We start from the raw sequence: 17,332 nt of genomic DNA, 5'->3' as shown, positions 1-17,332 counted from the left end.
GAAGGTCTGTACGACTACCAAGCATGATGCCTCTCCAAACGAGAACACCGCGACCTCCATACCTGTCCCTTTCGAGGATGTTCGAGGGATGATTGCGGCTTCCCCGCTCTCTCCAGATGAGTATGCGATGAGAATCGCTACTCAGACTGAATCTGCTCTCATCTGTAAAGAGTACTCGTCCCCATTCATTGTCTCTCCAATTCCGGTGTTCCCGGCACCACAGAGAACGCCTTCTCCGATTGGCAGGCGTTAGAGGTACACACCGTATAGGGCGTCGTGCAAACAGACCACCACCGTGCAGTCTTCTGGCCACGGTAAAACGCGATATCGGTCGTCCAGTCGCCTGTGTCGTGTGTCTAGCGATTTCTCCCGCTGTCTGCCGCCTGTTTCTTCTGGCCTGTAAGACAATATACCGGTCATCTGCGGGTGTGACCACTACTGAACCCCCGGATAGCTGTTCCTGTAGTTTGAAATTGTCTCAAGTCGTGAAACGATGCTGTGAGCACACAATTCCGAACTCTGCAGCCACACCTGTCACACTGCGGCCTTCCTCCAACTTCCCAATAATTCGACCTCAGGAAAAAGCATCCAGATGTCGTCTAACAGATTGATTATTCGCCATTTCTCGCTGAGCAAGCAACTCGGTGTGATTTTAACTGCTATACGGCGTGCAATCTCTTTGTCAGAAATACTGATCTTACACCGACAACATGCTTTAAACTACTCAGACACTCCCCCATTACGTCTGCCTGCATATCTGCGCATGTGCTATCGTACATCACTTTATTTAATCTCCTAATTGGTCTTTCTGTCCGCTCTGCCTCTTCGTTCAGCTGATATGCTAATTTTTCGACTTCGTCCTTAATTTTTGCACACCAGTGTATTATTAGTTAATAATATATGAGCCTTTTTAAAATTCACATTGAATGAATAGATTTTTTTAATTTTTCGACCCATATAAAAAATTTATCTATTTTTCCAATGTGTTAATGAACCATAAATTATTAAAATAATGTCTGAAGAGGTTTTTAAATTAATTTACCCATTCATAAATAACGATTTTTAGTCTTTTTAATTTGCATGCGTTCATTTTTCCCGACTCAAGGACAAGTTTTGTTCAAACAGTTCTGATATTCTATTATTTTGAATTTGGGTTGTAGATATTGATTTCAACTCTTTTTTATGCTACCGCTATGTTTATTTTACTACCGCCGAAAGTGGCATTCTTGTTGTAAAAAGGTGAATAGCATAAAAAGCGAATTGCGCATACAGGCGAACCGTCTTGGCTGCTGCAGGTTGTTAATAAAAATAAATATCAGTTTGGTGTTTTTTTTCACACATTTTGCATCTACTCTACAATCTAATTTAAATTTGCAAAAGGAAGAATCCGAGTATGGAGAATATCCGTCAAGAAGGAATTCCTCTAGATAGCGGTTCCCAACCTTTTTGGGCCCATCGCCCTCTCTGTAGGTTGACTGACACCTATTCCTCCTCTTCCTTGAAAAAAAAAAAAAAAAAAAAACATTAAATAAGTTGGCACTAGTGAACGAAAATTATTTTTTTTATTTAAAGTAAAATGTATGAAAAAAGTATTTTATTCAGTCAAACTCATAACACTAAAAGTACATTAATAAAGGTACATCCCCCCTTTTTTCCCCTTCTTTTTCCAATACCAATTGATAAGTATTTGAATGGAAATTATTGTCCAACCACGGATTGTATGGAATTTTCAAACGTCCAGATGAGACAAATCTATCTGAATGAGGGGGAAAAGTAAAAATTTGATGCCGTTATTCCACTCATTTGAATGAGACTCTGCTTCTGCAAAAGCTGACATCGCTAAAAATAATAGATTTGTCCATTTCCGGCAGTAAAACGGATGTTTGTCTTTCCATACAATCCGTGGTCAGACAGTACTTAACCTAGACCATTCGCGAAATTTTTGAAAAGTACGCAAATGATCTTGTACATTTTTTATGAAATTATTTTTTTAAATAGGAAATTGGAAGATTAAAAACACTGAGTCTTAAAAAAAATAAGTAAATAAATGAAATTTTAAAATTTATAAATTTCGCTATGAATGGTGAAATGCTTCCTTAAGGTTCAACCGGGGGTGTGAGAAGGAACCTCCTTAACTTTAATTTTTCTTTTTTAACTAGCAATTCCTTGTCTGAACTCTTAACAATCGGTTTCGTATACGTTTTCAGTTTAGATATTCCCTGAACTTCTCTTTTTGTTCGCAATAGTCATTGCACCTTATCGCCCCCTTGAGGAGATAAATGGCCTTTTTGGGGGCAATCACCCCTTGGTTGGGAACCACTACTTTGCTATTACCTGTTACAGGGATGCCCTCCTCTAAGAGCAAAGGCGCACCCCAAACACCACGAAGACCCCCCCCCCCCCCCTCCCAAGAGCTAGAACCCCTCGTATCAGAAAAATACCCCTAAAAACAGCCCCACAAAATTTCAATTGTGCAGTCTGGGTCAGGACCCCTCCCCCAGTTAAGCACCCCGTCTTTTAAAATAACTGTTTTTACCGGTTACTAAGAAAAGTTTTTTTTTTTTTTTAAATCCTTTCTCTGATCTTCCATTGAAACAAAACAAAGTTATTAATTCAGTTGTTAGGAAAAAGAAGTGCATAAGCAAATTACAATTAAGAATTTAAATGTGACCGTTTAACGAGCGGGGAATTAAAATTAATAGCTCGCCTTGGCGTTAGAACACGATTAAAATAAATACTTCGAGCGAAAGCATTAAATTAGCATGGTGCTGCGGAGATTTTAAATTCAACCATACATAGCACGTGATATGACTTGAAAGGAAAGAGAACAGGAAATAACACTGCTCCGTAGTGAACTTCGAAACCGAATTCCCCAGGTGTAAGCAGATTAAAAAGCGGGATAAAATGTTTTCTTGCAGAATACGGAAACCCTCGTCTCCGCAGAAGCTCGCTAAATGTCGGTCGTTTGTTAGAAACACGTTCTAGAAATGAATTTTTTAAAGAAAGTTGAAACTTGTATTTTTAAGGTCGCGTAAATGAGAGTTTTGTACTCATAAAGCATTTATTCTGCAGAAACTTGTTTAAAGAATTATGAGTCCGCATCTTTTTGAATATTCGTTGCATGGACATTATTTAATGTGATTTGGTTTATTAGTGTTCTTTTTGTATGTTTAGTATGAGATAAAAAAATCTGAAGGTTAGATACATACAGTGAAATCCCGTTACAACGAATACCAATATAACAAAATTTCCTTCTCAACGAAATAAATTTTCAGTTCCAATGTAAATGCTATTACATTGCTTGAATTCCGTTTCAACGAAATTCCCTGAACAGCGAGCAAAATTTGTGGTCCCTTAAAGTTCGTTGTAACGGGATTCCACTGTATACATTTTTGTTTTTAAATTTTAGAAACATTTTGCTTAACATACCTTTAGAAACACGGAGTAATTAACTTATAGACTAGAACAGGGGTTCCCAAACTTTTTCGATTCGCAGCAACTTTTGAAAAAATAGAATTATGGTATCCTAGCCTATCTCTACTGTATTTCCATTATTGGCACCACTCGCCTCTCCCTGTGGCACCCACTTCGGGATTCGGGAACCTTTGGACTAGAACATTGAAATTCGAAGAGAAAAAAAGGAAGACCGTTTTAAAAAATCAAATGTTTCAACACTTGGCTGTAATCCTTGATTGCGAAAACATAATTTGTCAAAAACAAATTATCTTTTCTCTCTCTCTCTCTATTTCGCCTTTAATTAAAGATGACCTTGACTTGCTGTATTTCAATGTACTTTCTTAAACACGGTATGAGTTTTGCAAAACTTGCATCGAAAAAGCACAAATGCGGATTCGTTTGGGGTAATGAATTCCTGATCCCCCAATCCTAGCATGGCCAAAATAGCTTAAAGCTGCATTTTGAGGATTTCAAATTCGTGAAATTACCGGGGAAACTACCAGGCAGCTCGAACATTATACACACTTGACCCCCTTTCCGATTTGTGTTTTATTATTATTTTTTTTATTAACCCACTCCTTACCCTGCCCCGGGGCTCAAAAGTGAGACCTTTGGCCCACAATAATTTGGAGGCCCTCTGAAGACTAGCGGAGTGCAGTGGTTGATTTACAGATTTGGGGGTATGTCCGAATGCACTTTTCGGGTTCTTTTAGTCTATCACAGAACTATTTAAATCATTTATATTGTGCGTGTATTTATAAATCCCTTTCGGGGCCCCTCATAATTGTGAGTTCTCCAATTCGGTACTGGCAAAATGAATAAAAATTCTTTAAAAAAGTTTTTTCTACTTATCAAGTCATTATACTCTTTTTTTAATACATGTATTTTTCATATAGTTATCATGCCATGCATATTTCTTTTAGTGATTTGGAGCCCCTTGGGAAGATGGGGCCCCAGTTCCAGGCCTAGTTGGCATGTGCGGTAATCAGGACCTGACCCTGCCAGAACCTAAACCCCCTTGTCTGAAAAGTAAAATAAATTAGTAAAATGAAATTTTTAATTATATTGGTATGTAGTTAACGTCACCGAGAATAAAAATGTTTAATACTCTTTTTCCGATTGGTTTGTTTGTTCGCTGGACCCTACGTCTAAAATTAATTGAACCCCCCTGCCCGAGATATGTTAATATTATTTTGATTTATTTGTTCTTTTTTTTGTTCCCATCCAATTTTACAAAGGAGCAGAATCAAAAGAAATGTTTGAAAACATGACTAAAAACTGTATATTTGGTAATCAATTTTCATACACACAGAACACTAATCATCTCAAGACTATTTTCCATAGTCCTGCTACTGTCTAGGAAAGATTTTATTTTGGGAGAAACTCTGTGTGTGATGTAGAAGATTTTTCAGATTTCATGAAAAACAAAAGAAAAAAAAAATACGAAGCTAAATTTTTGTAGTCAAGTCAGAGTATCCAAAAAGCAAACATGGTTACAAGCTTTTGTCTTGGAAAAAAAAAATAATAATAAATAAATATGAATAAAATTTCCTCGTAAGTCGTAAGATCATATTGATTTAAATCTCTTGCGATTAGAGAGAAGTATGTGCCGCCACCTGTTGGTGGAAGATGAAACAATATTGAAATGTAAAAAATAATCATCATTTACGCTTTAAAAAATATATTTTACGTTTTCTTTCTCACACCTAACATCCTTTCTTTTTCTTTTTTACTTTTTTTTTTTTTGATTTTGATATTTTATTGTCTTTTATTTTCTAGATGGAGCCTTGAAAGAATTTAGCAACTTGCTAAATGCCATCGAAGATGAAAGAGACAGAATGGTTTGTAATCTTGTTTACATTAATATTGCTTTAAACCATTAAAAAATAGTTTTGAATATTTACTTGTGAAATTTGTTTGAATGTTTTTTTTTCTTCTGTATGATGTAAGAAAAATATGTGCATTGAAAACATTTAACGTGGATATCTTGAAATCGCTGTACTGAAGGTTAGTCAATTTACAAGTTATTGACTGAAGTTTATATATATATATATATATATATATATATATATATATATATATATATATATATATATATATATATATATATATATATATATATATATATATATATATATATATATATATATATATATATATATATATATAATTGGAAACTGATCATGATTTGACTGATTTATTTATTTTTTTCCAACGACTTAGCTGACAAATAGTACTTTGTTTAAAGTGATATTTCTATTGATATGAGCATTAATATAAAATTTTATTCCTTTTTTTTTCATGAGATGTCCCGTACATAATACAAATAATTAACTTTTATCAGAAATACATTTTTTTAAAGTTATTTTTAAACGTATATTTACTTATCAGTTTATAAAACTTTCACGAATGCGGCGAAAAGTACCAAAGCATTTTGGTACCAGTAAAATATTCTTCCTTGATGTCTTTTTGTAATTAAATTTTTAATATTTTTCGAAAAAACTACTGGCTCCAAGAGGTTTAAACATATTTGGAAACCTTTTCATTGCAATTGTTACAGTAAAAATAACGCATTCTAAATTAATGCTGTGTAACAGGGGTGCCCATTTGCAAATTTGTAAGGGGGGGGGGCTCAGTTATTTTAACCATGGTTTAGCAGGATATTTTCCCCCTGGAACCAAATTTCAGGACAGATTAGAGTCATTAAAATTTGACATTTTTAATAACTTATTCATTAATGGCTGGAGAAAAAATGCCTTTACATTTTTGCAAAGAAAAAAGTAGTAAAAGCAGGGAAGTTCTAATTTCTAGGGGGGCGGGACCGAGACCCCCTTCCCCCTATATGGGCGCCTTTGCTGTGTAATTTTATGTGCGTAACTGGACTGAACCAGGGTTTTTTTTTTTTCTTTTAACGTTTTCTAATGACTCAGAATACCGCTTTATCTCTAGTTGGGACAAACCTAACCTGGCAGCATTGTAAAGGTTATGCAAATCCTACTCACAGCATTACTACGCTGACAGGTTTGGTTTTTGACAAAGAGATTTTCTGATGTCCAAACATTTTAAAATTAACTAACGAGATTATTTGTATGTCTGAAACACATTCGTATATCTGAAGATAAAGCTGGACATTTTACTAAGAAAGCGATTTATACGTTCGACGCGAGTTGTGCGGAGAGTGGAAAGCATTATCTTTCTGAAATTTCTATATGGAAGCAAATGATTGTTTTTGTAGTTTAGATGATTTTGAAATCGAAGATATTTCGTTTGGCATGTTCATTTGCTCCTCAAGGTAATCCTATTAAGGGCTTCGCGCTAACGTCCAGGGGCGGCAAATAGGGGGGTCAAGAGGGGGCGGTCGCACCCCCAAAATTTTCACTAAGAATAATAAAAAAAAGGGTAAATTCAATTTAGATAACTTAGAAAATCATTTGCCTGCATTTTCAGAACAGAAAAAAACTGATGCGGAGAGTAATGGTTTGCCTTAACTAAAGAAGTAATCTCTTTTTATAGATTAAAGATTTAAAAATTGTGTAATCTATGCTAGTATCATGGTGCATCTTGTATGAGATGCTCGTACAGTGTCGAGACTGCGCAATTTTTACGCGCAAACTCCAAGTCATTTTGCATAAATTTAATGCTCATATTATAATTTAATGTTTAGCTAGTAAGTGTTCATTGTTTCCCTGTACTTGAAACACATTTTAGCAACTTGAAATATTATGTGCTTTCATAGAAACTTTTTTGTAAAAATATGCTCTTTTTGAAAAACTTCCCCCATCAAAAGATACTTTCACATCAACAAATATATCTTCAGGCTCTTGACTTGACAATCTCTGAGTGACACAAACGGTATTCAAGAGTTAAACCTATAAAATCTCCCTGGAAGAATAACTGGAAAGCGACCTTCTCGATGATAGAAAATCTAATGTTATTTTGATATATATGACTTTGTTTGAATTTTTGTTTACTTTATTTCCTGCGGAGCGTTTTTTGAACAATGCTACACTCTATCATAAAATTTTCAATCTCAATTATTGAATTGACGATTGAAACTCTATGTAATTTTCGCACTAATGCTTGAACCAAGTGTGGAACTTTGTGACAGAACTTTTTATAACAGTTTTTACTGTATGCCAATGTAGAAGAGGTGACAAAACCTACATGAAGTTTAGTGAAAATATTTAATATTTTTAGTAAAATAATCAATTCAGTTTCTCAAGAAATGGAGGCAGGATTTGATGAGATACATTTCTCTTTGGTCTTAAGTTCAATATTATGTAAATTGGTAATCAAACGAAAAAGAAAATATTACACTTATACACTACCGCAGCCAGAAATTCCTTCTGAAGAGGTTTTTTTGATCAAAAATACCTTCTGGAGGTTTTTTTTTTTTTTTTTGATGAAAAATACGTTCTGAAGGGGATTTTTTGATCAAAACAGCCCTTTCATATGCATAAACTACTGCATTAGAATTTGCGTTTATGTTAAAACCAATGGCTATGGGGGGTGTTTTCACTCCCCCCCCCCCCTCGCTGCGCCACTGCACTTACAAGAAAAATTTACAGCATGAAGGAAAAGTAATTCTTTTGTGAATTACGACTTTACTTTTTAATGACGCAAAATAAATACTAGCCCAATTTAAAAAGCTGTCTTGGTTATTTTAAAGAGAAATCTGAAGGAAGTGTGTTTTTTAACATAATTTTCTTGCTTCCATTGTTTTTTGTTCTATTTCAATCCGGTCAGTCATTTTAAAGATGACTTTTGTATCTCAGGAAGTTAGAGAATTAATTCGAAGCCAAATGTGGCAAGCAAGACCTTCATCTTCAGCTGTACTGGAAATAAAACAAAACACTGGATGTTGAGTGAATGTAATTACAAGATTTTCTGTTCTTCCTGACCCCAAGAATAGCAGACTAAAACTTTACTAAAAACTAAAAACTAGTACTGAGATATTTTGTGAGCTAACTTGTTACAAAATAAATTTGAAGCTTTGGTCGCAAAAATTTTAATTGTACTTAACTAGTCTGGTTATTCTTGACATTAAAACTGTTTTATTATTCCTTCCTGTTAACCAATATTTATTTTATACCATACTAAAGGAAATTCATGTTCAAGAAACTCAACCCCCCAAACGAAATGCTGAAATGCCGCCCCTGCTAACGTCTATGTGTCTGTGTGTGTATATGTGTGAGTGACTTGGAGGGGGGGGGGGAGAAGAGCTATGATACTAAAGGTGAGCTATGGTAGGTATAAAATACCAGAAAGTAATTTCATTTTATGTTACACATATATGTGACGTCAAGCTTCTGTTGTACTTTAAATATTAAATGATGAAGTATTGCATTAGTTTCCCTTCTAAAATTGTTCTAATCATAGTGCAATGTTTTATGCATGAACTATTTGTAATACTGTCGGCCCCGCTTGAACGAATATTCGCGTAAACGTGCCCCGGTCTACCCTACTATTTTATATTTTTTCGCTAATAATTATTCTTATTTAATTTATTTCCAGTTTATTCAAAAGTTTTCTCAGCAAAAATGTATGCGAAAGCTGTGATTACTATTATTCGATTATCCGGGGAAATTATTCGATTAAGCGGGAATTTCTAACATTGCGCCTATGGGGAAATATTCGTTTCCGGGAGGTTTTAGTCGTATAAACGGGGTATTCGTTTCTCCGTTCCCCGATGACAGTACAACAGAACACAATACCGATACGTTTCCAAAAAAAGTGTTTTTCTCTCAAAGGCTTGCTTTCGTAAAGAAATGTGAATCAACTGGACTTTTAATAATGTGTTCTGAATTAAATAACTTTGTGCTAAAACGTTTTAATAGTGTACTTTTCACAACCTAAGGATGTTTTTTTTTCTCCCCCAGCTGGAACAAGCACAGGCCGCCTTTATTGACCCTATTGAAAGTTTTAGGAAAGAATACATTGGTGGAGCTAAGGTATTGATATTTAAAAGAAAACATTTTCTGAAAACATTTATTGATGTCCTGTTTATTGAATTATTGTTTTGCTTATTACAGGAAAGAAAGAAGAAATTTGACAAAGAAACTGCTAAATTTTGCCAGTCCCAAGATCGACATTTGAATTTGTCCACAAAAAAGAGTGGCAATCAGCTTCAAGAAGTAAGATACTTTTTTCTTCGCATGAATCACTGTTAAACGAAATAAATATTAAGAGTATACTATAGTTGAGGTAAACCTAATCAGTCAATATTGTGAAGGCCACGCGAATCCTAATCACAGAATTACGACGCTGCCACGTTAGGTTTACCCCAAGTACAGTCAATATCCTTGCTGATAGGTTTCATTAGCATTTAATGTATTTTCACGACATAAAAATCAAATAGAAACCATATGAGAATGTCCTTCCTGTTGTGCACAATTGAATTAGTAAGTACTGGAGTTATCTTTTCCAAGATTTTGAAACAGCTGAAGAAAACTTCGTTTCAAGTTTCTGAACGAGTTAAAAAAGCTTTAATTTACGTATCGTCAGCTGGAAATACTACATGTAAGTAACTACACAATTCAGTGTTTTTCATACTGTTTCAAGAAAAAGTCAAGAAAGTAATGTTTCTTTACAATTTTTCGGGAATGTGGGGAATTGATTTAAATGTTATTAGACTACAATTTCTAAATTTTATTTAGTTAGAAGTATTTATGTTTTTGAACAAAAATTTTCAACAAAAGTGTAAGATTCTATTTTCTCCAAGTTTGTAGTTACTACTTTTAGTACTCAGCCGACGTTATAATCAATAGCATTCATATCGGGAGTGGAACCCTTTGTCACTGGGCGGCGTTGAATTTTTAGAATGTATTTATCAAATATAAATTTTTCTTTTTATGTCAAAGAATGTTAAATGGGGGGAAAAAAAGCTTTCGCTTGATTTCTTTTTTTTTGGGGGGGGGGGGGAATTGTTTGGTGATTTTTTTTTAAAATAAATTATACCTTTTGTTTTAAAAATAAATTTTACCTTTATACCTTTAACAGATTACTCCTCTTGAAACGATTTTCATCTTGAAATCATCATCGTTAAACGTCGTCGTGTTAATATTGGAATAATTTCCCCCACCCGTGGAACAAGTTGCCCAAAGAAAGGGCAAGTTGTTCCTTTTCGACTTTCTGTACCATAAAATTAAAGAAAAAAAAATCTTACGGAATACTACTCAAAAATTAATCGTTACATGATAGGGGCATATTTTGCTCTATTTTAATCGTAGAATAATAATTCTAGAACTAAGTTTCCATAACAAATTTTGAGCTTGTTCGAAAAACGGAACTTCTAGCCGCACTCTCCCCAAGTTAAAAATGTAAAACCGCTCGTAAAAGCAGTCAATGCTACTTTTATGAAACTCATCACAAAGATGGAAAAAAAAGGGGTGGGGGGTTGGAGCATTCAGGAAACCTCGGTATTTTTCAATCCTTAATTTTTAGTTTTTTTTTTTCAATTTTAATTTTCCTATTTTCATTTAATTTTATTATTAGTTTTCATCGTTCTAAGAATCTCATTAAATACATCAAATCCTCTGAAACATTTCTTGAACATAAATCGAAAATGTTATTGAGTGTTTCGATCACAAGAGTACTTACTTGTCGAGTGATAAACGGGTAAACAGTTTTCGTGGATTTCGTTTTGCGCTTAAGTGCCTCATAACGATTCCCGTCGTGCGTCGAAGCTCTCCCGTGCCATCGTAAATTGAATTCGGAAATGGTAGCGCGAAGTGCCCGGGCACGGACTCTGTGGGATTAAACTCGCATTCCGGATTTCGAGTCGGTAATTCAATTTTCTATCATGAAGTGTCAACCTACTTATTAAAAGCGTTTATTTTTCTGTGCTATAGATCCTTTCAGTTGAGTCTTATTCGAGAATCTGCTGATGAATTCGTGTATTGAGTTTAAATGCCTACGATTAGAAAATCGCAATTTTGCTAATCTCGGTTGGCTAAATGATTTGGTAAGTGGAAATGGCAATTGATTTTTGAGTCTGACTACAGATCATTCGTAATGTAGGGTAGACTGGGGCACGTTTACGCATTGGGTACGTTTACGCAGTGCCCTTTTTAGCTTACTTTCCCAGAAAAAGTCAGAAAAGGAAGAAAAAAGCATGAAAGAAGGCTTAATGCATCCTAAAAATATCGCGAAAAACAAAAACAAAAATCGTCAAAAAATAAATAAAATAATTAAATAAATATCGAAACATTAAAAATTGGAAAGTAGGGTATTGAGATGGGGGAAAATGTCTATCGGTCTGTCTGTCTGTCCCCCTTAATAACTTTTGAATGAATAGTCTGATTCGAACAAACTTTTTTTTGTTCGAAATATCTCGGCGAGGACACCTCATTCTCATATTTCACTTTTTGATTTGAACTATTTTTGTTCAGTTTTTGAACAGTTCAAAAAAACATTAGCGCCTACGGGGAAACTGAAAATCAATGTAGATTCCGTACTTGAAGGCGGATTTACTCCAAAGACATTTTGTTGAAAATAGCTCTTGACGCCAAACTCCAGATTCCGACAATTTAAGGGCACCTGACTCCGACTCCTGTGCCCGACAATTAATCGGACTCCTACTCCCCGACTTCCACTCTGACTTCGTAGCTTTGGCAAAGATTTATACACGGAGGACATATGAGTGAGTCCGATTCTCGGATATTCGACTCCGACTCCTTTATCCCAAAATGAGATTGACTCCGACTCCGTAGCTATGGTTTTAACTGCGAAATAATTATTGTTGATATGACTTTTTTTAAATTTTCACGCTAAAGTTTAAATTTAGGTATTTAGTTTTCGGCGAATAAACTCGAAGTCATTTATGTTTTTACATAAAGATATGCGCAGAAGATTATTATTATTTTTTGTCAACTTAAAGAAATACTTTGTATTGTCATTTTACTGTTTTTATTTATTTTGGTAAGTGCATTAATTCATTAAAAAAAATATTTTTGGCAGCAGGGGAAAAAGAAACGATTTTTTTTTTTTTTTTTTGATATGATGTATTTATTTTAATGAGCTTATTAATTTTAAGTAAAGTAGGCTAAAAAAGAATGAAGGAAATCGGTTCACAAACAGAGGAAAAATCGGTATCGAAAGAAAACGGCTTGCCTATGCTAACTTATAATTGCTTCTAGCTCTTTTTCTAGTCATCGTAGCAACTTTTCGTTTTTGAGCCGCAAAACGGGGGGCAAACGTTTTTTGAAGTATTTTTCACGATCTTTCCAACCATACCAAACTTGAAGCACTGAAATGCATTTTTCGTGCAGAAAAAGCGGTTTAAAAAATGAATTAGAACTTAATGTTTCACGCTTCCAACAATGAATTTCAACAATGGAAAAGAGATAAAATTAAAATTTTTGAGTTTCGCTAACTAAAAATCGCTTATAACTTTTTTTCTAGTGGATTTAGGTTATTAGACCTAAGGCACCCTGACAATTTTTCCGTTAGGAGTGTTTTTTTAAGACCTTTCCAACCATATCAAATTTGAAAATATTGGACCATCCGTTCGCGTAGAAAGAGCCATTTAGGACGAAAATGCGTTTTTTATTAATATCTCCGTTAATTAGCGTTCAATTTCAAAAACTTTTATTGATGACACTAAAGCTCGGTAATAGCTACCGAATAAAAAAAGAATGAAGGAAATCGGTTCACAAACAGAGGAGAAATCAGTACCGAAAGAAAACGACTTGCCTATTAATATAAGGATGAGCTTATTCATTTTAATTATAATTTTTTCGTTTTGAAAGCTGTTAAAGATTTCTTTTTTAATGGAAAAAAGTGTATTAGCTGCTTTGTTTAAAAGGTACTGCTATTTTATTTGTTCGTTTTTTCTCTTATTTTCTTATTTTTATTTTATTTTTTACGCATCTAATTTTTTTAAATGAGTGAGGAATATTTTATTCCTAGAAATTAGCTTAGAATATTTAAAAAATATGTTTGAAACAATTTGCGGTTTTAGATATTTTGAGATTATTGATCAGGTACTAGAAAGTAGTATGGGTATACGGGAAAATAGGCTCGTATAGTTCTAGACAGAACTTCTTGTTTCAAAACGAGTTATAAATGGAGAGCCAACAGTCATACCAGATTGATGCTACTCTCTAGCAAATATTCTCGCAAGTTTTTGAACTTTAGTTTAGCATGCGGAATGAAAAATATGTTTTTTCCGAGCCGAGTAAATTTTGTGTTAAACGTTTTACGGCTTATTCCGAATAAATAATAATTATTTAAAAACAAATAAATACATAAAAAATAGCAGAATTTTATCCTTTTTTGAGAATGGTATTTATATGAAGCGAAAAGTTATTAAATTTTGTTGCACGTTAAAAATAAATCCAAACTTGCCAACAGAGCACATTTACGCATTTTCATCGGAGCACATTCTTACTGTGTCTTACTACTCTGTCTTACTTCTAAACGGACCCTGGACGATTTTGTCGCTCTGTACTGTCTCAAGCCTTGAGCATTTTCAGGTTATTTAGTTTTGAAAATCACACTTCATTTTTAATTAAGTAACAGATTCGCATCTTATAGCTTACAATCATATAGTGTTGTCTTCATGCCTGTTGAACTTTAACTTTATTCATTATTCAGCCTGTAATATATTTCCTTTACTTTAAACATGGTAAGACATTACGTTCAAAACACTAACAGAACCACGTTAAATGTCAAAATAATGAAAAGGCTTATCGGTAATCCAAGTATTTCTCCCACTAGGCCTTCCACATCGTCACATATTGACTACACCAACTGAGACCATTTGAAAAAGTAGGACCAAAGCTTAGGAACCAAGAAAGGATTGTGAGCATCCTCTTTTTTTTTCCTAACTGATACTCCACTTAAAGAAGCCCTCAGACAAGGGCAGTTAGAAGCTACAAGGAAAAAAACAAAATGGACAGAACAAAAAAGAAAAAAGGGAGAAATTACTTTAAAATTTACAAGTTTTAATTGAAGCAGAAACGTAAGACATCAAATAAAAAGTATGAAACCTGCGACATGGAAAAAGTTAGTACACTCTGTAAAAAGGAAATCAATGAACGTTTCTGTTTATGAAGTAGAAAATTGTGCTTGCATTTATTGTTTGAAAGCACACAACCAATCGAAAAAGGACAATACAGGGTTCAATGTCTTAGATGTCAAAATGCAGTCCCACGACAAGTATGTGAAAAGAAATACTTTATATTTGTTAGTAAAATCTAGCAGTGATGAAGAAGATGACTAAATAGTTTATAAACCCAATGATTTTAGTATAGCCTATAAAACGTTCTTTAATTAATTATTTGTGATTTTCTTATTTTCAATGTGTTTCAAGAGAAATAAAACATTTGTATTTGGTTAAATATCTATGTCACTTACTCCTTGATATCATTTTTACTATGCATAAACTTGCCCCGTGTTCGGGGTAATCTTACCGAGACCTTCGAGAAAGGAAGGCCATCCAACTAGCAAATGACGTCATCGTTAGTCGATCCACAATGATATTGGGAAGTGAGCACTTCGATTAGTATTTTGGTTTAATTAAACTATTTGGTTTATTTATTATTGTCTTCTATTATTTTAGTAGCATTAAAAGTTCTACTTTTTCATTTGAAAACATAAAAAGGAACCGATAATCATACACTAAAAAATACACTGAGTTTAATTCATAGTATTTTACATAAAAACATTGATAAGTCTTACAAAGTATTCAAATAACTAAACACGGTTTTATTTTACAATCATGTTAAAACGAAGTGATAAATAAACACAGTTTTATTTTTCATTTGAATTTTTTTTTTAACCTGATCGCATTTTAACTACTTGTATATTGTATTGAAACATTAACTCTTAAGAAGTATTCAAATAAATAAATGAACTTTCATTTTACAATTACATCAAAACAAAAAATAATTTTACCATTGTATTTGAATAAGAATAAAATGAAATTTTAAAAAATAAATAAACATTTTTACTTAAGTAAATGGGAAACATGACTGCAATATGTTTCAAAGACATAACATCAAATTAAAGTACATAATACCAGATTATTAATGTTAACTTAGCTGAGCAAATTTATGCTTTTAAAAAGACATGAATGCTTGGGTGCAATCCCCCAAAGTAAACACTGCCCTACCCCCTTCAATTATGAAAACTTCAAGAAAAATATCCCAAAAACATCTCCCCCATCTCCCTTAAAATTTCAAGGGCACAGTTATTTAACTATAGCCGTTGAAAAGCTACCATTACTACGAGACTATGATTCCGACCCCCCCCCCCCCTTCGGTGGGCACTCTGGAAAAATTACACAGGAATTCAACTTGAAAAACGTTAATTAAAGAAGGAATTATACAACATCATGAATACTGTATGTTGTACATCAAAAAAAAAAAAAAAAAAAAAAGAAAAATGTATTCAATATCTAAGCAGACTTTTTTTTTTTTTTGGAATTTGGCTACTTTTCCATTTTCAGCTTTTTCTGCTGCTAATGATTCTTGTGTGTGGGGGGGGGGGGGCTTCAATAGTTCATCATTTTAAGCTTTTGAAAAATTATTTTAAAAAGCATTAATCGATGACAAAGTAACCTTTTTCAAAAAACTTTTCATAGAATGACCATTTTAGCAACTTTCTTCAATACTTAAAACCTTATATATGTTAAATTTAGATCAACATTTTGCTGAGTATGCTCTTTTAGGAATTCAGTGTGACAGTTTTGTGACAGGGGGCAGGGAGGGGATAACAAGAAGTATGACATCACGCGTTGTTTATAACAATATGCTCATGTTGAACAGCGTTACGTGTAACAAGGAGGGGGGGGGGGGGTCCATTTGTTAAAAATTTTGCAACATACTTTAGGGACAGCCCCTTAATTCAATTTATGTTACAGTTTCAGAGTTCCTGAAAGCTTATTAACAGAAAACCCAAGGAGTTCAAAAAATATTTAGTTCAAGACATTTTGCCCTTTTTAAGCATAAACAAACAAGCATAGAGCATTTGGCAAAAACACGTTGCGTATCCACTGCTCAAAAGTAATCTTTCGTAAGCTCAGAAATTATGAATACCTTTAACTCAACCACAATTTGTGCATAAATATCATAAAACTTAAATACAACAGTGGAAAAAAACATATATATTTTTTTAATTTACGCACAGAACCAGCTTGTTTGAATAACATTGCAGGGGCGTAGTTCGGGTGTAATGTTTGAGTATAGAACCCACACCTCCGGCGTTCAAAGCTAATCTTCTATCTCAGAACTACGGAAGCCAATCAAAGAATGTTTTTTGATCAAAATAACACATGCTAGCGTATGAAACAATTTAATCGAAACCGAAAATATAAGATTAGTTCAGTTAAAAGCCTGTTTCAATAAACTTGTTTACATACATATTAACTGAATATCAACACCAAGTTACGTTGCTTCTGATAGCAACAAGTATATTTGCAGAAAATTTTGACATATGTATATTGTCAGCTTGGAAAATCCATTTCGAATAAATGCGTGCACAAGGTTGAAAAAATAAAGAAATAAAAAGTTGCAAGTCAACCATTTCAAATATTAAAGCAGTACGCTGAAATGACAAATTTCAGACAAAGATATCAGAAAAGAAACTGACAATTGTTTGTGTAATAGAGGAAAAATTAAGTAACCTTAACTGCATGAACTTAAAAGCATAAAATGTAAATTTGTTATGTGAGAAAAGTACTTACCTCCGAACTTTAAAATTTATTCCATGAGAAGCCCAACTTTTTTCTTCGCATGCAGGTTGTTCGGAAGCTGAAATCGCTGACTCACTTTCATTCGGCAGACAGTTGCAATACTTAATTATATACATTTTTAATTGCCTCTACATTCCGGTACGAGGAAAGGATGAGATAAATACAACAGTATTGTACTCA

The 17,332-nt window shown here is 33.7% G+C and overlaps 1 protein-coding gene across 1 annotated transcript in view; it reads left to right on the top strand.

Moving 5' to 3' along the window:
- LOC129235242 (rho GTPase-activating protein 26-like) overlaps positions 1-17,332 on the top strand; it is a 235,843-nt gene that overhangs the window by 128,665 nt on the left and 89,846 nt on the right. The window contains exons 3-5 of the mRNA XM_054868951.1: positions 5,236-5,297; positions 9,336-9,407; positions 9,489-9,590. Of these exons, the coding sequence (XP_054724926.1) occupies positions 5,236-5,297; positions 9,336-9,407; positions 9,489-9,590 (236 nt within the window). The remainder of the gene's footprint in view (positions 1-5,235; positions 5,298-9,335; positions 9,408-9,488; positions 9,591-17,332) is intronic.

Source organism: Uloborus diversus, chromosome 2, assembly GCF_026930045.1.
Source record: "Uloborus diversus isolate 005 chromosome 2, Udiv.v.3.1, whole genome shotgun sequence".
Lineage (NCBI taxonomy): Eukaryota > Metazoa > Arthropoda > Arachnida > Araneae > Uloboridae > Uloborus > Uloborus diversus.
Note: the sequence above shows the minus strand (reverse complement) of the source record. Positions and strands in the feature narration are given on the sequence as shown.